At 43.9% G+C, this 21,039-nt stretch overlaps 1 protein-coding gene across 4 annotated transcripts in view; it reads right to left on the reverse strand.

Moving 5' to 3' along the window:
* The window catches only part of ATP10B (ATPase phospholipid transporting 10B (putative)), a 389,291-nt gene that overhangs the window by 34,860 nt on the left and 333,392 nt on the right, over nucleotides 1-21,039 (reverse strand). For all 4 annotated transcript variants that reach the window (XM_070793948.1, XM_019965354.2, XM_070793949.1 and 1 more), the window contains 6 exons: nucleotides 20,129-20,238; nucleotides 14,204-14,330; nucleotides 10,902-11,086; nucleotides 4,296-4,611; nucleotides 1,898-1,974; nucleotides 468-593 (listed from right to left, as the gene is read on the reverse strand). In XM_070793948.1, coding sequence (XP_070650049.1) covers nucleotides 468-593; nucleotides 1,898-1,974; nucleotides 4,296-4,611; nucleotides 10,902-11,086; nucleotides 14,204-14,330; nucleotides 20,129-20,238 — 941 coding nt within the window. The remainder of the gene's footprint in view (nucleotides 1-467; nucleotides 594-1,897; nucleotides 1,975-4,295; nucleotides 4,612-10,901; nucleotides 11,087-14,203; nucleotides 14,331-20,128; nucleotides 20,239-21,039) is intronic.

The raw sequence follows: 21,039 nt of genomic DNA on the forward strand, positions 1-21,039 counted from the left end.
TCACAGTACTGCCTATGTGCCATGTGCTTTCCAGACAGCACTGCTAGTCTTTGCAATAACCTCACCGAATAGTACTAGCCCCATTTTATCAAAGAAGAAATTGAGGCCCAGAGAACTGAATTGTCTTGCCCAAGGTTCCCTGGTGGCTCAGACGGTAAAGTGTCTGCCTGCAATGCGGGAGACCTGGGTTCGATCCCTGGGTCGGGAAGATCTCTGGGAGAAGGAAATGGCAACCCACTCCAGTACTCTTGCCTGGAAAATCCCATGGATGGAGGAGCCTGGTAGGCCTCAGTCCATGGGGTTGCAAAGGGTCGAACATGACTAAGGGACTTCATAAGTACAAGGTCACTGAGCTGCTAAGGGGCCATTGCAGGATTCAAAATCCAGGTCAGCCTGACTCATTCCCTTATGCTGAGATGCTTTGTCTGCCTGGGGGCGGGGTGGGAGGCTGCAGCCGGGCTACTTACCACGTTCTTGTAGAAGTAGTATACCACCATCCTGGCCAGGCGTGAGTAACACCAGTGGCCATGCACAAGCAGCAGCTTCTTGAGGTGTCTGAAGCGGGAGATGGCAAAGTCGCTGGACATGACAGCCTGAGAGGCAGAGCAGACATATCAGCTTCCATCCACCGCTGCTAATGGATCAAAGAGGTTCCCCTGTGGGTGGTGCTCTGTTCTAAGGTTTGCAATAGGTAAGGCCTTCCCTTTGTCACATACAACACCCTTGGATGACTTTTTGGACTCTGACACCCCCCTGCCCCTCCTCTGGGAAATCTGGATTTCACTAGAATCCAAGAAGGGTGGTCAGAAGGGACCAGTGGTCTGGTCTGGCTCTTTCCCTCCTTCCACTTATCCAACAAGCATTTACTATGAACCAGTGTGTGTTGAGCATCATGCTAGGCATGTGATGGTTGACCAGAGACTATGGGCTTCCGTGCAAATTATCCTCAAACCTCTCAATACCCTTGGCCACCTCCTGAGGCAGGCCTTCCACTCCAGTCTCAGGTAGAGCTGCTGGTTGGATAGCTGTTTCTTTCTGCAGAGCCAAAATGTGTCTTCTGCCCTTGGGATGACTTAGAACTAGAAATAGTTCATATTACTTTTCCGAGTAGGAGGTTTGGACATGCCTGGTTATAAATCCTAGTCAGAGTCTTGGTCGAAGTGTTTAACCTCACTCAGCCTCAGTTTCCTCATCAGAAAAAAGTGGAATAACAATCCCTAACACACAGGGTGGTAGTGACTGCTGAAACTGGGATAAAAAATGTGAAGTGCAAATAGAGTGCTAGCCTATGATAGACACTCAAAAAGTGACAGTGTTCGTTCCTCCTCACCAACAAATTTAGGTAACACCTAATGTCTGCGCTGGTGGTGGGAACACAGTTGTTAATGGTTCAGAACTACAAAGTGGGGTCTGTCTGAATGGGGAACACAGCAGCTCAAGTTAGTATGCTTGTTCCAGGCTGAATTTTGAGTAATTTTGGTACAAGCAATGTGTAGGTCCATCTAGCCATCACAACTAAAATGGCAATTGAAAATTGTTTTCCAGTTGCTCACAAAGGGTGTTGCAACCTTGATGTGGGTGGCGGTCGCAGGCAGGAAACATGGAATCAGGGGGAAACTTGTTTTTCCTGAATGGCTGGGTACTATTTGGCTTTAGAATACAGGTATAGTCAGCTGTCTGTAAAACGCCAAGCATCTTTGATCTCTGTTCTGAAGGACTGGCCAGTAGGGATGTGGTGATCGAGGTTATGTATAGGGAGGGAAGCCCCCTGCCTCTCAGATGAAAATTCTGCAAAGATATTTAGGAGTTCCTCCAACACTGAGGGGGAATTCCTTAATTCACCAATAAGGATAAAGGAGAGTAAGAAAGTAACAAGAAGAGTTGAAGGCACTAATACCTGCATGCCTTCCTGTCCAGATATTCCAATCCCAATATCAGCAGCTTGAATCATGCTTACATCATTTGCTCCATCACCTGAAAGGAGAGTAGTCATGAGATCCTGGTCCAGCTGCTGTGAGACAATGAGAAGTTTTATACAAGTGGCTCTAGATTGTCTCCATTTGCACATAATTGAATCCTTTTAATGTTGCTTTGAATAGTCCTCTGGAAAAGCCATCGTTACAGTCACTTAGCCTGAGAGATGTCTTTTCTTCTTTGGACAAAAAATCCCACTTTTCTTTTATTGTTCAACAAATACATGCACACACATGCCACCTTTCATACCAGCATTGTAAAATGGATTTTTGTGTGATAGAAATGTCCTGCTCTTTATTGTCCAATTTGAAAACCATTGGCCTCCTATGAACACCGAAATGTGGCTGGTGAACTTCTGTTTAATTTGAAGTGTAACGTTGAATAGCCACATATAGCAGGTGGGAACCATTTTGGACAGCACAGCTCTGTCAATCGTGAGATCTTTTTCACAAGCCTGGCTTTCTCCAATGCCTTATCCTTCAGACTTAAGTTAAGCAAACTTGTTCTGTAAAGGGCCAAATAATAAATATTTTAGGCTTTATGGGCCAAGATGCAATATTGAACAACTGTTCTTTCTGAATGACAAATAGATTTTTATGCATCTTACCAGTAAAAACACAAAATCCATTCTTAGCATCTCTACAGAAATATGCAGTGGGCTGAACTCAGCCTGAAGGCTGCAATTTGTAGACTGAAATGACTTCCTTTCTCTCCTGGCTCCACCTGTTTTTCTAGTAGGGTCTCATAATAGTGTGGAGATATATGATATTATAAAGAATACGCAATTGGGGGAGAGAATTTTCTCCTAATTGTCTGGCAACAAAATTTATTAATCCTAAAAATGTTGCCATTGTAACTAGCTGTTAGTCTTCTAAGGATGTTTTCCTTGCTAGCATAGCAATGCATAGTTTTCCTCTTCCCTGTGGCAGAACAAACCTACCCTTTAACCTCTTCTGTTGGCAAGCCAGGGGAAGTAGAGGTGTGGAATCCTATTTTTCGCCCTGCTGGTTTTGTTTCTGCTGTGGTGGCACTGAAGCCAGCCCTTTACTCCAGGGAGTTGATCCTGGGCTATTGCCTTAAATGTGTCTGAAGCTTTTAAGAGGACAATTTAGGGATTAAAATTAGGATGCAGTTGGTAAAACTCTGCTCTCTGTATTCTTTCTGCCTATCCTCTCCTTTTTTTTTTTTTCTCCTGGTTTTGAACTGCTTTTACCTGAAGACCAAGAGGGGAAAAAACCAAAAACCAACCCCATACCCCAGTGAAAAAACAAAAAACCAACAACAATGTAAAGTAGGTCTCTTATTTGAAATGCCAGGAAAGAAAATTTCTTTCCATATCTGTGTAGGAGGAAGAAAACCTGAACCATCTGTAAGAATGTCCCTAAATTAAAGCAATGTTTACCATGTGCTTGGTATGTGCTGAGTGCAGGATGGAATTAAGTAAGACTGACATTGTCCCTCCATTCAAGGAACTCCTGGTCTCCTGGGCAGCCCATCACCAAGTCATAACAGTGCTGTGGAGCCAGCAGAGTGTACAGTAAAGGAACATTGGTGTGATTAGAGGAGGTTTTACAGAGGAAATGACTTGAGCAAAGGCCAGGAGGTGAGAGAGGGTGAGGATGCTGGAGAATGGTAAGCAGCTTCCTACGGCTGGAACACAAGAGTGCTGAATGTTGGGGGGAGGGAGGTAGCTGGAGAGGTAATGGGATCCAGATCATAAAGATTCTTATAATCCAGGTTTGGATGTTTCTGGAAGGTTTGAAGTAAAGACAGTTTTAATTTCTCTGCTTCAACCACGACTAAAATTTAATCTCCTGTAAGGAATTTTTCCTCAACCTACAAGCCACCATTTATTGAGGGTATGCTTTATGTGAAGTCTTGTATTTAGAAATGAATGTATATACATTCCTTTAAATGTGGGGCAGGCTCCACTTTTAAAATCTCCCCACTAGCCATCAACACTCAGGAGAATATCAAGTCCACAGGCACCGGAGGTGCATGGTATTAGAATTGAAGGGGACATGGTCTGCATCCCAGAATGGAGGGAGCCTGAGTGTATACTGATCTACCTGGATGTTCTGAACTTGGCTTTGGCCTCCTTCCAAGTCCTGACATTTCCTTAGCAGAGAACTTGGGTTCGCTCTCCCATTCTGCTTAGCCTCTGTTTCCTCTGCTGTCATGTCTTGATTGTCACTTTGACAGTGCCCTCAGCCTGAGCATCCTGACTGTGACACCAGACCTCCTGGCTCTGGTCCAGGTGTCGGGTCAGAGTGGCCTTGCCCAGTCCCTCACCCCGTCTCCCATCTCTACATGCCAGGTACCTATGGAAAGGGTCATGGCTCTCAGCCTCTCCCGCACCAGCTTGACCAACATGCTCTTCTGCAGCGGGGTGGAGCGGCAGCACAGGACAGAGCGGCAATACCGGGTCAACTCCAGAAATTTCTCCTCCAGTTTTCCCTGGAAAATGGCATTTAGTGTCTTCCCATCGATGACCAATCCAACATCTGGAGCTGCAGCTCCTGAGGCGGGGGGCGCAGAAGGTAGGTGGAACCCAGAGGGCTTGCCGTCTGGCTTCAGAGGTCCATGAAATTGCTTTACCTCTTCCAGTGCCAAGTTGAGGATGGAGTCACAGGTTTCCTATAAAGAGTATAGAGAGCAGAATAATCAATTTGGTGTTAGTAAGCAACACTGGAAACATAGGTTAAAAGCCTCACTTTATCCTCTGGTAAAAGAGTTATAAAACTCTACTATCATAGAGATGACCTGGGAATCACTCCCTGATTTTGACATTTCTCTGCAGTATTTCAAACAGCATCAGAGCAAGAATAACTTGGAACCACATTTATGGCCCAAAGAGAGAGTGAGCTTGGGAACGAGAGTGAAGATAGCTCAGTAAGATGGGGACTGATACAGGGATGATATCATTTATAAATGAAACTGATGAGATGGTAAATGATGACAATGTGTCAGGCTGGTATTGGGCTTTTCATTTCTTACAAGTCATTTCCCTCCTTTGTTCCTCAGAACATACCTGTGTGGTAGGTAGGGTGGGTATTAATGACTTTAGCTTAGAGATGAGGAAATTGAAATCCTTAGTAAGTTGTCTAAAGTCATCCAATTTAGTAGTGGAGGCAGATCATTATGATTTAACTTGTGGCTTTGTAATTGAAAAAATACATTGTGTATTTATCATTGGTACTCGTTGAAATTGACCATGTATACCATCCTAAAGGAGATCAGTCCTGGGTGTTCTTTGGAAGGACTGATGCTAAAGCTGAAACTCCAATACTCTGGCCACCTCATGCGAAGAGTTGACTCATTGGAAAAGACCCTGATGCTGGGAGGGATTGGGGGCAGGAGGAGAAGGGGATGACAGAGGATGAAATGGCTGGATGGCATCACCGACTCGATGTATATGAGTTTGTGTGAATTCCGGGAGTTGGTGATGAACAGGGAGGCCTGGCGTGCTGCGATTCATGGGGTCGCAAAGAGCTGGACATGACTGAGCTACTGAACTGAACTGAACTGAACTGAACTGATGAGTCTTATTGGTTTAAAGAAACTTATTTTTTTTTTATGTTTATCTTGAAATATGGGGAAGAAGCTATTTTCTCTTATCAATTCTTCTCCATTACTTTTGATTGTATCAAAGATAAAGACAGATTTGGACCTAAACATATCCTTAATACCTCTTTCACTTATGTAAACATCACTTTTAAATAAAGATAGAGAAAAGTTGTGGCAGTCAGCTGGAATACCAATTTTAATGGCATTGTTTTGTTCACAGGGTCTTTATTTAGCAGTGTTCTTTTATCCATGGCAAGAGATGATATTTCATTTATTGTGCTGCTAAAAAATTCTTCTAAAAAGAAATTTTAAAAATTTCAGTCTATTTAAATGAACTTATTAAATAAATAACAGTATAGGTAGTATATGGATTTACGCAAAAATTGTGAAGTTTGTTCTGAAATGGCAAGTTTGAAGACCATTGATCTAGGAGCTTCTAAGACTATTTGGAATAATTTCTTCTGAAGTGAGTAGAACTTCAGTTCATTATTCTGGAGCCTTCCTTTAGGGGATGCTAAACTGAGCATTGCAAGCAATAGGGCATGCATAGGACCCAGAGGAGCCACAGGAAGTAGTTCAGGAGTAGGTGATTACAGCTGAAGCATTTCTCTGGGAAAGAGAGCAAAGCAGTCCTTGCTGGAAGCTGGGGCTAGCACAATTTACATACAGGCATACCTAGGAGGTATTGTGGGTTTGGTTCTAGACTACTGCAATAAAGTGAGTCACGTGAATTTTTTGGTTTCCCAGGCCACATAAAAGTTATGTTTATATTGCAGTCTATTAAGCATACAGTAACATTACATCTAAAAAAGTGTACAGGTATGTACAGAATGAATGTTGTGTCAGCAGGCATGAAAACAAAATTAATCTCATTGTACATCTCCATCAGAGCTCTTGGGTGACCACGTGCATTGTCAGTGAGTGGTAATATTTTGAAAGGAATCTTTTTTTTTTTTTCTGAGCAGTAGATCTCAATAGCGGGCTTAAAATATTCAGTGAACCATGTTGTCCACAGATGTGCTGTCATCTAGTCTTTTGTTATCCCCTTTATGGAGCACAGGTAGAGTAGATCTAACGTAATTTTTAAGGGTTCTATAATTTTTGGAATGGTAAGTGAGCACTGGGTTCAACTTAAAGTCAGGAGACACATTAGTCCAAGAGAGTCAGCCTGTCCTTTGAAGCCAGGCATTGAGTTCTTTCTAACTAGAGTCCTAGACAGCATATTTTCCCCAATATATGGCTGTTTTGTCTACATTGGAAATCTGTTCTTTAGTGTAGCCACCTTCGTTAATGATCTTAGCTAGATCGTCTGGATAACTTGCTGCAGCTTCTACATCAGCGCTCAGCGCTTCACCTTGTACTGTTACATGATGAAGATGACTTCTTTCCTTAAACCTCATGAACCAACCACTGCTAGCTTCAGATTTTTCTTCTGCAGCTTTTTTACCTTTCCTAGCCTTCATAGAATTGAAGAAAGTTAAAGCCTTGCTCTAGCTTAGGCTTTGGCTTAAGGCAATATTGTGGCTGGCTTGATCTCTCCAGATCACTAAAACTCTCTTTATCAGCAATAAGGCTGTTTCTCTTTCTTATCATTTGTGTGTTCACTGGAGTAGCACTTTTAATTTCCTTCAAGAACTTTTCCTTTGCATTCAGAACTTAGCTAACTGTTTGGCACAAGAGGCCTAGCTTTCGGTCTCTCTTGGCTTTCCTCATGCCTTCTTCACTAAGCTTAATCATTTTTAGTGTTTGGTTTAAAGCTAGAGATGTACTTTTCCTCTCACTTAAACACTTGGAGGCCACTGGAAGGTTGTTAACTGGCCTAGTTTCAATACTGTTGTGTCTTAGGGAATAAGGAGGCTTGAAGAGAGGGAGAGAGATGGGGAACAGTTGGATGGTGGAGCACTCGGAACACACACAGTATTTATTAGGTTCACCATCTTATACAGGCATAGTTTGTGGCACCCTAAAACAGCAAGATCACTGATCACAGATCACTATGAAAAATACAGTAATGATGAAAGAGCTTGAAGTACTGTGAGAATTACTAAAATGTGACACAGAGACCCAAAGGGACCAAATGCTTTTGGAAAGAAGGCATTAACAGACTTGCTGAATTCCATGAAACTTCAATTTGTAAAAAACACAGTATCTGTGAAGTGCAATAAAATGAGGTATGCCTGTAAAGTCCTCCAACATATGACTGCAGCAAGTCATTGGAAATAGAAGCTTCAAAATAAAATCTCTGAATGTACTTCCTTCCAATTGTCTATATAATAATCACAATTGTTACCATTCATTTACCATTTAGTATCTGTCAGGTATGGTGACAGGCAGCCTTTAAGACGGTGCTCAATGATCCTGATACCTCCTGATAGTCATGTCCTCCTCTGTGTAATCTCCAACCCTTGATTGTCATATGACTAATATTTCCTTTCTAATGAAGCAAATTTTGTAAAAGTGATGGGATGTCACTTCCCAGGTCAGTCTATCAGACTGTGGCTACAATTTGGTACTCTTTCCCATTCTCTCTCTTGAATGGCTTACCCTGGGGGAAACCAGCTGCGATGTTGTGAAGCATCTCTATGGAGAGGCTCCTATGGAGAGGAACTGAAGCCTACTTACAATCATGTCCACCAACTTGGGAGGAGGAGGACTCCCCATCCCCAAATGACCCATCCAATTGAACCTTTAGAGGAGCTCACATCCCTGACTGCAACCTCAAGAGAGACCCTGAACCAGAGGCACCCAGCTAAGCGCTCCTGGACTCCTAACCCATAAACACTGTGGGATAAGAAGTGTCCACTGTTTTCAGCTATTAAGTTTTAGAGTAATTTGTTAACTCATACAAATCCTGTGTTAATAACTATTTTTCTTCTATGATCTTATTTAATCCTCCCAATAGCTTCTGAAATAAAACTTTTTACTTTCCCATCTTACAGATGAGAAGACTGAAGTTTGGTGAAGTATGGTATCTGGACCATAATAAGTCTTCAATATATGTTGTTAGTGATAATAATAATAGTTGCGATTACTAGTTCCTATCTAACACTATAGGTTCCTCTGGTGGCTCAGTGGTAAAGAATCTGCCTGCCAATGCAGGAGACACAAGTTTGATCCCTGGGTCAAGAAGATCCCCTGGAGAAGGGAATGGCAACCACTCGATTATTTTTGCCTGGAGAATTCCATGGACAGAGGAGCCTGGTGGGCTACAGTCCATGGGGTCACAACAGAGTTGGACGGGGCTGAGCGACTAAGCAACAACATCTAATACTATATAGTCCCTTCTAAAATTCCTTGACAGATCAACACTTCCAGTGATGGGTTGATAATTCTCTCATTTTATGGATGAGAACCCTGAAGTTTTGAAAAGTCTCGTAACTTGCTTATAGCTTTAAGATAGAAACAGTAGTCCTAAATCAATGTATATAGAATCAACCATTAAAACCATTGGAAAAAATACCTACAGAATATGTAATTACATTAAACTGGGATTTAAATAAGTCAGATTTAGAATTAATTTCCCCCATTTCTGTCTTAACATATCTCTGTTGTTGTTGGTCAGTCATAAGTTGTGTCCAACTCCTTGTGACCCCATGGACTGTAAGACACCAGGCTTTCCTGTCTTTCGCTATCTCCTGGAGTTTGCTCAAACTCATGTCCTTTGAGTCATGATGCCGACTCTGTGCTCTCTCTGTACCCACGACTTTTTCAACAGGATGAGAAAGCCTAATCTTTCAGCTTTCGTGGGCCCAGAGGTGTGGGCAGTGCTCAACATTCAGTTACCATCTTGGAGAGTCATGGACATCTTTAAAACGGCTGACAGTGACTGAGCTCAGCTTGGGTGTGACCTGCTGTTTCTTGGGAACTTCGGCTAATTAATCAACAAACATCCTCAGCTTCTTACAGGAAGGCATTGCATTTAACAGAATCCACAGAAAACCACTCCACCCTTCTCAGGAGGACTCACAGGTATGTTGATGTCTTCCTCCTGGAAGTGAAATGATCACTGCAAATGGAATTGCCATTGCAAGCTGGACAGGCAGACATCCACTCTGTTACAGGGATCAAGCACTCAAGCGAGATGCAAATTACTTTCTTTCTTGAGCATAATATTAATGCCAAGATTTCCCTGAGATTATTTTCATCTTGAGAATTCACTGGGGTTTCATCTAATCATAGCATATCTGTGTACCTGACAAGAAAGTAAATGATTTTCCTAATTCATCTTTGGGCCACTTTAGGGTCTCTGGCATTTTTTATTAGGATACACCACTTCTTTTAAAAAAAATACATGGATTCTTCATTGAATGAAAACGAAACTGAAACCTGTAAGCATCTGTTTTAGGTCCACATCAGCCTCAGGCAAAAGAGAAGGAGTGAGATTCCATCATCCTTCCTGCCTTTCTCTCTCTGTGCTGTTCTCATCTCTCATCTTCCTCCCTCTCTTCATCCTTCTCCCCATGGAATGTTCTAGGTCTCCAGTGCCCTCCACCCACCACCTCCACAACCCAGTGTCTTTCTTGTTCCAACTCCACATCTAATCCAATACTGCTCCCTTTGATAGGGGCAACTGACTCAACACCTACTTCCCATATTCATCAGCCAAGGAGCTAGTGAAATTTTACTTTATTCAGCTTACTTCCTGAAAACAGATTTTTTCTTCCTAAATAGAACAACCACTGCAACTTTAAATACACTTCTTTAGACTTTATACACCCCTCTTTCTCCAAACATTGTTCCCTGCCACTCACAACCTATTAAGGCTGAAAATTGCAATTTTTGAACTTGGCTTATCTTTCTCTCTCTCCCATCCCATCAAAACATACTGGTTTTGTGTACTATTCTCTTCAGATTTCATTCTGTGGCAACCAGTTTGATATTACAAATTGGAGCTGAAAATTTAAACTCAGAACCATGTCAATTTAGTTAGAGTTTTTCAATGGATGAGTTAATCCAAAGTATAAGAAATTAACAACTGAGACTCTGTGAGCAGACAGCCTGGTATGAGGCAAACAGCACTGGCCTGACCAGAGAAGGGCACTCGAGACTTAGTCTGTCTATCAGAGACCACACGGTGGCCCTGGGGAGGTGACTCAGCCCCTCTGTAGGCCTCAGTTTCTCACATACAGAATGGGGAGACTGGCGAAGGGTGGGATTCGGTTGCTACTTTGTTTTGCTAGACGAACATAAATAAACCAGTCAACCATGTGTGGGGATGAAGCAGAGGACCAGGACTGCGTGAGGGCCAAGATTTGGGGGTGGGGTGGTGGTGGTGCTGCCCCTGTGTACCTGTAATCCTGTCTCCTGTTGGCTTAGGTGCCGCTCTGCACTTGGACATCTGGGCTCTACTTTGGCCTCACCTGACTTTCTGTGTTAATGGAGTAAACGGTGTCCGTCTGGTCTAAGAGTCTACAGGCATAGGCGATGTTGACTGCAGTCTCCTGCTTATCTCCAGTCAAGACCCAGAGCTGGATCCCAGCCTCCCGCAGAGCAGCAATGGTGTCTGGAACACCTTCCTGCAGCCGGTCTTCAATCCCAGTGGCTCCTGGAGTGAGGAAAGACAGCATAGCTCACATTTATGTTGGGAAAAGGAGCTGCTTAGGCCCTATCAAACCAGGCAGTGATTATTGATTATCTCCATGTTCTAGGCTGTGCTAAGCACCCAGGATCCAGCAGTAACAGAGACAGAGCTGGTCCCCACCCTCTCTGCACTCAAAGGCCTGTTGAATAAGGATTTATTACTGAGTGATGTGAGGAGAGAAGCCCAGAGTGCCAGGCAACCATATACCCGGAGACTTGAACTTCATCTAGAAGGTTAGGGGAGGCCTTGCTGAGGAAGAAAAACAAGTGAAAGTGTTAGTCACTCAGTCATGTCCAACTCTTTGCAACCCCACGGGCTGTAGTCCACCAGTCTCCTCTGGCCATGGGATTCTCCAGGCAAGAATACTGGAGTGGGTAACTGTTCCCTTCTCTAGAGGATCTTCCTGACCCAGATTCTTCTGCATTGCAGGCAGATTCTTTACCATCTGAGCCACCAGGGAAGTTGGAAGTGCCGTTCAATCTCAGATGTGGAAGATAAACCCTAAAGGTGGGGAAGGAGGAGAATTCCAGGCAGAGAGAGCAGCATGAGTGAAGGTTCAGAGGTCAGAGTTGAAGATGACACAGAAAGGGAGGCAGAGCTGGGTGAGAGATGAGGCAGGGAGGGGAGGTGCTGGGTCATGGAGAGCCCGTCAGGGCATGAAGAGATTTGGCATTTACTTGGTAGCAAATTAAAGGGGGTTAAGTTGGAGAGTGATGGACAGTTTTGAATTTTAAAAAGATCATTCTAGAGACTGGATTGGAGGGTGGAGGAAGCAGGATGAAGATCACGGCTAAGAGTCAGAGGAAAGCTGGTGTGGCTGGACCGGCATAGCAGCAATAGGAGTGGAAAGACATGGGGACACTAAAGTCTTTCCTCTGCAAGTGCTCACCACAGAATTAATAGAGCTGGGTTTTTAAAATAATATTCTTAGAGGGAATTAAAGATGTGAATTACATCATTTTTTGAATGGTCTCAAGCTTTGAGCCAACCTTGATGAATATATATACCCAAACATGCAATGGTTGCCAAGTCATTAAGCAAAAATAAATCTGCATTTTAATTGAGATTCGTTTCAGACCACAGACTAATGGCTGTCCATTTCACTCTGGGCAGGAGTGAAGCATGCCGTTTCTTTTAATAATCCCAAGTGACAAAAGGTTGGCAAAGCAGTCATGCTGGATGCATATTGAAAAGATCATTTTGTACTGGGAGAGCCGGTGTGAATGCAATGCAGCTTCTGAATGGCAAGGCAGTTTCTTGATGGCAGGATGAAGTCTCTTCCCGGTCCCTGTCTGCTCTATCCTAAGCCACTGTGAGGGAAGAAAAATAAACCTCTCCATCCTGAAATGGGCCCATTTTGTATTTCAGGCCCAAGTGCACTGGAGAACAATCCCATGAAAAATGATGCCTGACCCTCATCTTTTCCTCCAAGCATTAACCTGGAAGGTCAGAGACTGAAGCTGATGTGTATTACAGGGAAGAAGAGTGAAGGAAAGAGGAGGAAAAACACATTTAGTGGTGTGAGAGAGAAAAAGAAACAGGTGGTGAGAGGCTTTCTCAGCCAGGGAAGCCGACAGGTCCTAACACATGTGTTCTCTTTTATGCCGAACTGGCTTAGGGGTGCTTCTCACGAGCGGGGGCCAGAAGGCTCCCCTGGAACAAGGGGAAAGGTGTGCAGGAGTCAGGGGCCCTAACGGGATGACATTCTGGTGGTGGCCTGGTGTGCTGGATGGAGCTGTCTGCACTAGCTACCCCCTGGTTCCTGTTAGAGTGAGTTCTCCAGGCCAGCTTTCCAGGGAGCCTCGTGAGACAGCAGACAAAGGCCTCTGCAGTCCAAACAGGAAACAAAAGGCTGAAGGAGGTATAGTGCAAAACTGCCTCCCCTAGCTCACTACTCATCCCACTAAATCTTGCTGCTATGTTTTAAGTATAAAGAGATTTTACCATCTTCTTACAGGAACACCCAAGGTCTCCCCCTCCACCCTGGCCTGGCTGAGTTAGGTGGAGTGTGATTTATCCAGAGGAGGCAGAGAGGCTCAGAGGGGTGCGGGGAAGTGTCCTTGGGCACACAGAGCCAAGATGTGGCCTTCATCCCCAGGGCAGCACTGCCTCCCACAGGAGGCTGTTGCCCTGTGGCCACACGGCCAGGATGTGCATGCTGCGCAGGCATCACCTTTCCTAGATCTTGTTCCCAAGCTGTGAGGAGACGAATCTGAAAAAGAAAGCCTCCTCCTTCTCCCTTGGCAACACTTTTCCTTCAACAGAAATCCATCGCTGTCTCTTAGCTGGTGCTTTCCATATTTCCCCCAGGGTAGCCATCTAATTTCTATACAGCAGCAGTCAGAGTGATTTTTGTAAAACATAAATCTGTCCCTGCTTTAACTCCCCCTCTCCAAACCTTTAGCATACGATTTACATGGCCCTTCATAATCTACATCCTCCTGACCTCTCTTACCTCAAATGTCTCCCTTACACTCCATGGTCCAGCTAAGGCAGACCTCTAAGTCTCCGGCTAGCCCAGGCTTTCTCACCTCCAGACCTTCATTCAGGCCCTTCCCTCTTGTGGAACACCCTCCCCCTTTGATGAGCTCCCTTTCTCCAATCAGCTCAAGCCCTCCTGTGCCCTCCTTGGCTCTGCACTAGGTTGCCACCTTTTCCTTTGTGCTTCCACCCCACCAGCTACATCTCCCAGCCCCACTCTTGTCACACTCTGATGAAATTACTTATTTAATCATCAAGGGCAGGGTCCGTGGCTCTTGTTCCCTGTTGAAGCCACAATACCTAGCGTGCTACTTGGCATACAGTAGGTGCTCAATAAACATTTGATTGACTGGAGGAGAAGCAACCAGGCTTCCTCCAGCAGGGAGTGCAGGAATGCTCCCGGGCATCCTCGGGAAGCAGGATGTAGAGTCTGGTAGGATGTTGGCACAGCTCACTGGCACCAAATGCCTGGAAGGGCGCCCCAGGGAGGCTCCTAATTGAGACACATTTGTAATAGTGTCAGAATCAAGGCCACGCACGCCATTTCCAGCTTGCAGCATTCCTTTTAAAAAATGTAACAATAAACTTATTTTTAGCTACCAAGTAAGGTGAGTTGATTCTCCAGATGCTGTGCTGTCTCCAAGAGAAGCTCATCTCTGTTGTTGAGGGATGCCTCAGCCTGACGCCGGAAACTGGCCCATCGCCTGAAGTCCTCTTCACTCAAGACCTGTGAGATGGGAAGAGGCTCGTTCACAACTCTGGGTGTCTCCTTTCCCTGCCCACGTGCTGGACCTCCTTCAGGCCAACTTGAGCTTCACTATACAATTAGATGGGGCTTTCCCCTCCATGATTTTTTTTTTTAGATTCTTGAATTGATGAAGGATCTTCATGTTCCATTATCATCAAATGTCTGTTGACCCCTGTGATGCTCTGGGTACTGTAGATACAATAGTGATCAAGAAAGATAAGAGCCCTACAGACCTGGGCTGATATGCTAGTAGAGGGTAAGAGACATTATCTAAGTGAATAATTTAAAAGAATGGACCATCCCAAGGACTATACAGAAGACAAACAGCATGTGACTGGGTAGGGGGATAGCTGTGGGAAGAGGGGTTATTTTTGTTTGGATCGCCAGGACCCTTAGACAAGGTGACGTACAGGCTGAAATCCAATGATGAGAAGTGTTCAGTCATGGGGAGAGGCAAGTTCAAAGGCCATGAAACAGCAGTGAACTTGCCTTTCTTTCTGTTCTTTGAACACAGCAGTTGGCTTAAGGATGGAGAGCCAGATGGAGAGGACCAGTGATGAGGCTGGAAAAGTAAGTAGCAGACAGGTCTTGTGTAGCCTGGTAGACTATTCCACTAGCTCCTGGAGGTGTCCAGTGGCTGAAAGAATCCAACTAGAGGACACAGGGGGCTTCCCTGGGAGCTCAGTTGGTAAAGAATCTGCCTACAGTGCAGGAGACCTGGGTTTGATCCCTGGGTTGGGAAGATTCCCTGGAGAAGGAAATGGCACCCACTCTAGTATTTCTGCTAGGAAAATCCTATAGACAGAGGAGCCTGGTGGGCTACAGTCCATGGGGTCGCAAGAGTCAGACACGACTTAGAGACTAAACCACCATCAGAGGATAGAGTTCCTCTTCTGGAGTCCATAGCATTTTAGACCCCTCTGTTGGCATTATACGCACACTGTCTGTTACAGTAATAAATGATTCTTTTGTCTAAGCATCAGATATTCTTTAATTTCCCACCCATGCATGGCACTGTGGGGAAAACAAAGGGGACACAGGTAGGTCTTTTGTTTTTGAGGAAGAACAGTCTTATCAGAGGAGGCGAAATAGAAATAGATAATTTCAATAAAATACAGGAAGTGGTAAGGTTTTAATTACAATCTATAGAGTAGAAAGTGCTAGTCACTGTCCCAGCATTACTTGTGTCATCTTAGTGAATCTCCATGACAACTGTATGAAGTAGGGAACACTAGCACCGTTTTACACATGAGAACATCCCAAAGCTCAGAGAGGTGAAGAACTTGCCCAAGGCCACATCACTGATAAGTGACTGGGACTTGTCCCAGGCCTGGCTTTAAAGTGGATGGTCTTAAACCTTATGGTGTACTAAGCACCACAAAGGTAAGGAGCCACTGCTCCTTCCCCTCATCCAAGGTAAGGAGCAGTGGCTATGCTTTGCTGGAGCAGCCGTGAAGAGATACCCCACGCCCAAGGTAAGAGAAACCCAAGTAAGATGGTAGGTGTTGCAAGAGGGCATCAGAGGGCAGATACACTGAAACCATAATTACAGAAAACTAGTCAATCTAATCACACTAGGACCACAGCCTTGTCTAACTCAATGAAACTAAGCCATGCCCGTGGGACAACCCAAGACAGGCGGGTCATGGTGGAGAGATGTGACAGAATGTGGTCCACTGGAGAAGGGAATGGCAAACCACTTCAGTATTCTTGCCTTGAGAACCCCATGAACAGTATGAAAAGGCAAAATGATAGGATACTGAAAGAGGAACTCCCCAGGTCAGTAGGGGCCCAATATGCTACTGGAGATCAGTGGAGAAATAACTCCAGAAAGAATGAAGGGAAGGAGCCAAAGCAAAAAGAATAGCCAGCTGTGGATGTGACTGGTGATAGAAGCAAGGTCCGATGCTGTAAAGAGCAATATTGCATAGGAACCTGGAATGTCAGGTCCATGAATCAAGGCAAATTGGAAGTGGTCAAACAAGAGATGGCAAGAGTGAATGTCGAAATTCTAGGAATCAGCAAACTAAAATGGACCGGAATGGGTGAATTTAACTCAGATGACCATTATATCTACTACTGCAGGCAGGAATCCCTCAGAAGAAATGGAGTAGCCATCATGGTCAACAAGAGAGTCCGAAATGCAGTACTTGGATGAAATCTCAAAAATGACAGAATGATCTCTGTTCGTTTCCAAGGCAAACCATTTAATATCACAGTAATCCAAGTCTATGCCCCAACCAGTAATGCTGAAGAAGCTGAAGTTGAACGGTTCTATGAAGACCTATAAGACCTTTTAGAACTAACACCCAAAAAAGATGTCCTTTTCATTATAGGGGACTGGAATGCAGAAGTAGGAAGTCAAGAAACACCTGGAGTAACAGGCAAATTTGGCCTTGGAATACAGAATGAAGCAGGGCAAAGACTAATGGAGTTTTGCCAAGAAAATGCACTGGTCATAGCAAACACCCTCTTCCAACAACAAAAGAGAAGACTCTATACATGGACATCACCAGATGGTCAACACCGAAACCAGATTGATTATATTCTTTGCAGCCAAAACTGGAGAAGCTCTATACAGTCAGCAAAAACAAGACCAGGAGCTGACTGTGGCTCAGATCATGAACTCTTTATTGCCAAATTCATACCTAAATTGAAGACAGTAGGGAAAACTACTAGACCATTCAGGTATGACCTAAATCAAATCCCTTATGATTATACAGTGGAAGTGAGAAATAGATTTAAGGGCCTAGATCTGATAGATAGAGTATGATAAACTATGGAATGAGGTTTGTGACATTGTATAGGAGACAGGGATCAAGACCATCCTCATGGAAAAGAAATGCAAAAAAGCAAAATGGCTGTCTGGGGAGGCCTTACAAATAGCTGTGAAAAGAAGAGAAGCAAAAAGCAAAGGAGAAAAGGAAAGATATAAGCATCTGAATGCAGAGTTCCAAAGAATAGCAAGAAGAGATAAGAAAGCCTTCTTCAGCGATCAATGCAAAGATATAGAGGAAAACAACAGAATGGGAAAGACTAGAGATCTCTTCAAGAAAATTAGAGATACAAAGGGAACATTTCATGCAAAGATGGGCTCGATAAAGGTCGGAAATGGTATGGACCTAACAGAAGCAGAAGATATTAAGAAGAGGTGGCAAGAATACACAGAAGAACTGTACAAAAAAGATCTTCATGACCCAGATAATCACAATGGTGTGATCACTGACCTAGAGCCAGACATCCTGGAGTGTGCAGTCAAGTGGGCCTTAGAAAGCATCACTATGAACAAAGCTAGTGGAGGTGATGGAATTCCAGTGGAGCTCTTTCAAATCCTGAAAGATGATGCTGTGAAAGTGTTGCACTCAATATGCCAGCAAATTTGGAAAACTCAGCAGTAGCCATAGGACTGGAAAAGGTCAGTTTTCATTCCAATCCCAAAGAAAGGCAATACCAAAGAATGCTCAAACTTCTGCACAATTGCACTCATCTCACACGCTAGTAAAGTAATGCTCAAAATTCTCCAAGCCAGGCTTCAGCAATATGTGAACCATGAACTTCCAGATGTTCAAGCTGGTTTTAGAAAAGGCAGAGGAACCAGAGATCAAATTGCCAACATCTGCTGGATCATGGAAAAAGCAAGAGAGTTCCAGAAAAACATCTATTTCTGCTTTATTGACTGTGCCAAAACCTTTGACTGTGTGGATCACAATGAACCGTGGAAAATTCTGAAAGAGATGGGAATACCAGACCACCTGATCTGCCTCTTGAGAAATGTGTATGCAGGTCAGGAAGCAACAGTTAAAACTGGACATGGAACAACAGACTGGTTTCAAATAGGAAAAGGAGTACATCAAGGCTGTATATTGTCACCCTGCTTATTTAAATTATATGCAGAGTACATCATGAGAAACACTGGACTGGAAGAAACACAAGCTGGAATCAAGATTGCCGGGAGAAATCTCAATAACCTCAGATATGCAGATGACACCACCCTTATGGCAGAAAGTGAAGAGGAACTCAAAAGCCTCTTGATGAAAGTGAAAATGGAGAGTGAAAAAGTTGGCTTAAAGCTCAACATTCAGAAAACGAAGATCATGGCATCCAGTCCCATCACTTCATGTGAAATAGATGGGGAAACAGTGTAAACAGTGTCAGACTTTATTTTTCTGGGCTGCAAAATCACTACAGATGGTGACTGCAGCCATGAAATTAAAAGACACTTACTCCTTGGAAGGAAAGTTATGACCAACCTAGATAGCATATTCAAAAGCAGAGACATTACTTTGCCAACAAAGGTCCGGCTAGTCAAGGGTATGGTTTTTCCTGTGGTCATGTATGGATGTGAGAGTTGGACTGTGAAGAAGGCTGAGTGCTGAAGAATTGATGCTTTTGAACTGTGGTGTTGGAGAAGACTCTTGAGAGTCCCTTGGATTGCAAGGAGATCCAACCAGTCCATTCTGAAGGAGATCAGCCCTGGGATTTCTTTGGAAGGAATGATGCTAAAGCTGAAACTCCAGTACTTTGGCCACCTCATGCAAAGAGTTGACTCATTGGGAAAGACTCTGATGCTGGCAGGGATTGGGGGCAGAAGGAGAAGGGGTCGACAGGGGATGAGATGGCTGGATGGCATCACTGACTCGATAGACGTGAGTCTGGGTGAATTCCGGGAGTTGGTGATGGACAGGGAGGCCTGGCGTGCTGCGATTCATGGGGTCGCAAAGAGTCGGACACAACTGAGCGACTGAACTGAACTGAAGTGAAGCACCACAAAAGAGATGAAGAGCTCTGGGATTTATGGAGAAGAAACCACTTCTATTCTTTTTTAGACTCTTTTCCCATATAGGCCATTAGAGAATACTGAGTAGAGTTCCCTGTGCTATACAGTAGGTCCTTCTTACTTATCTATTTTATATACAGTAGTGTGTATATCAATCCCAATCTCCTAGTACATCCTTCCCCCTATTACCCCCTAATAACCATTAAGTATGAAAAGAATCTAAAAAAAAAAAAGGATATATGTATATGTATAACTGATTCATTGTCCACCTGAAGCTAACACATTATAAATGAATTATACCCTAATTAAAAAAAAATCACTTCTAACCATCTTGAAATGCATGCCCATTGTAGCTCCTCTATCTGATTTTAGGTGCTCTGGCTCTGGGATTCAGAGCTCTTTGCTTGCCTTTCCTGTAGGGGCTTCAAACTGAAAGACCTGCAGGTTCCAGGGAAGGTAACCTACTTGAATCTAGCTGGGCCAAGGCCATGCGATAGAGAGTGGTAGGAACTGTGACCAATCCTGGAGCACAGAAGAATATATTCCTCAGCAGGAATCTGCTGCTACCTGACTATAGTATTTGAAGCTGTTCAAGAATGGTAATCCAGTTTTCCAGATCCTCTACATTTTCAAGAGAAACCGCAAATCTAGATTTGTATGTGATCACATAAAATCTCCCAACTTCTAGATCTCAGCAAATGATGCAAATGGTAAGAGGATATTTAAAGGCAAAATTACAACATTAAAAAAATCATGAGTTATAGGTTACCAATTACATAGACAATGAAAATCAGGGAACCACAAGGCCACACTGATAAGGAACCTTACCACTCAGATTTCGGTCCCAGCAAGATTGTCAAAAGTTGTGGGTCTGTGTGGTCAGGATAGCCAATTTTGAAAATATTAGAAGAACCAATATTGAGGATCTTCTAACAAGAAACAGAAAAGACACAAGCAGGGTTGGAGCCTTTCAGCCACTAAACGCAGAATTTATTCTTACCTTCTTGGCGATACACAGTGTTCGAAGGCCATCTCTTGCATACAAGTCTAGATGCCTCTGGGTCCGGGCTCGGATTTTCCTCATCTTCTTTTCCACATCAGTGTCACTCACTGTCAAATAGTCATTGTTCCCCATGAGGTCATGGACAAAATGCTTAGGGATCCTGTTTCTAACACCCTGGAGTCTTTAGAGGAGGAATTCCCTTATACCACCCCCACCCCCCAATACATACCCCTGTCACAAACACCAAGCTGCTCTTCCAGGCTGCCCTGCAAAGTGGTAACTCCATGGGTCCTTAAACTGTCTGCTTTCTATATCTGATCATCAAAAGTCTGGCTGAGAGAAGTACTATTTAGGGAAGTTAGGTGGCTTCAAGTATTGTTCCCAAATGCTTGTTTGTGGAAATTCCCTGACTGTCCAGTGGTTAGGACTCTGTGCTTCCAGAGCAGGGCCTATGTTCCATCCCTGGTTGGGAAACTAAAATCCTATATACTGTGCAGGAAAAAAAAAGCATGGAAAACTCAAATACCTGTTTGCATCAGAATCACCTAGGAACTTAAATAGAGACTTGAGGGTCCATTTGAAGGCCTGCTGAATCAAAGAACAACAAGTCTTCCCTGTGACTAGTTTAGCCCTGAATAACCAGCTGTTTACATGTGTGCTAAGTTGCTTCAGTCATGTACAACTTTTTGGGACCCTGTGAACTATAGCCCATCAGGTTCCTCTGTCCATGGAATTCTCTAGGCAAGGATACTGGAGTGCGTTGCCATTTTCTACTCCAGGGGACCTTCCTAAATCCAGGGATCAAACTCTAGTCTCCTGCATTGGGAAGAGGGTTCTTTACTACTAGCATCACCTGGGAAGCTGCAACCAGCTGTTTGCTAAGTCTTAAAAATGCTATCCATCACCTG

Source organism: Bos indicus, chromosome 7, assembly GCF_029378745.1.
Source record: "Bos indicus isolate NIAB-ARS_2022 breed Sahiwal x Tharparkar chromosome 7, NIAB-ARS_B.indTharparkar_mat_pri_1.0, whole genome shotgun sequence".
In the NCBI taxonomy this organism is placed as follows: Eukaryota; Metazoa; Chordata; class Mammalia; order Artiodactyla; family Bovidae; genus Bos; species Bos indicus.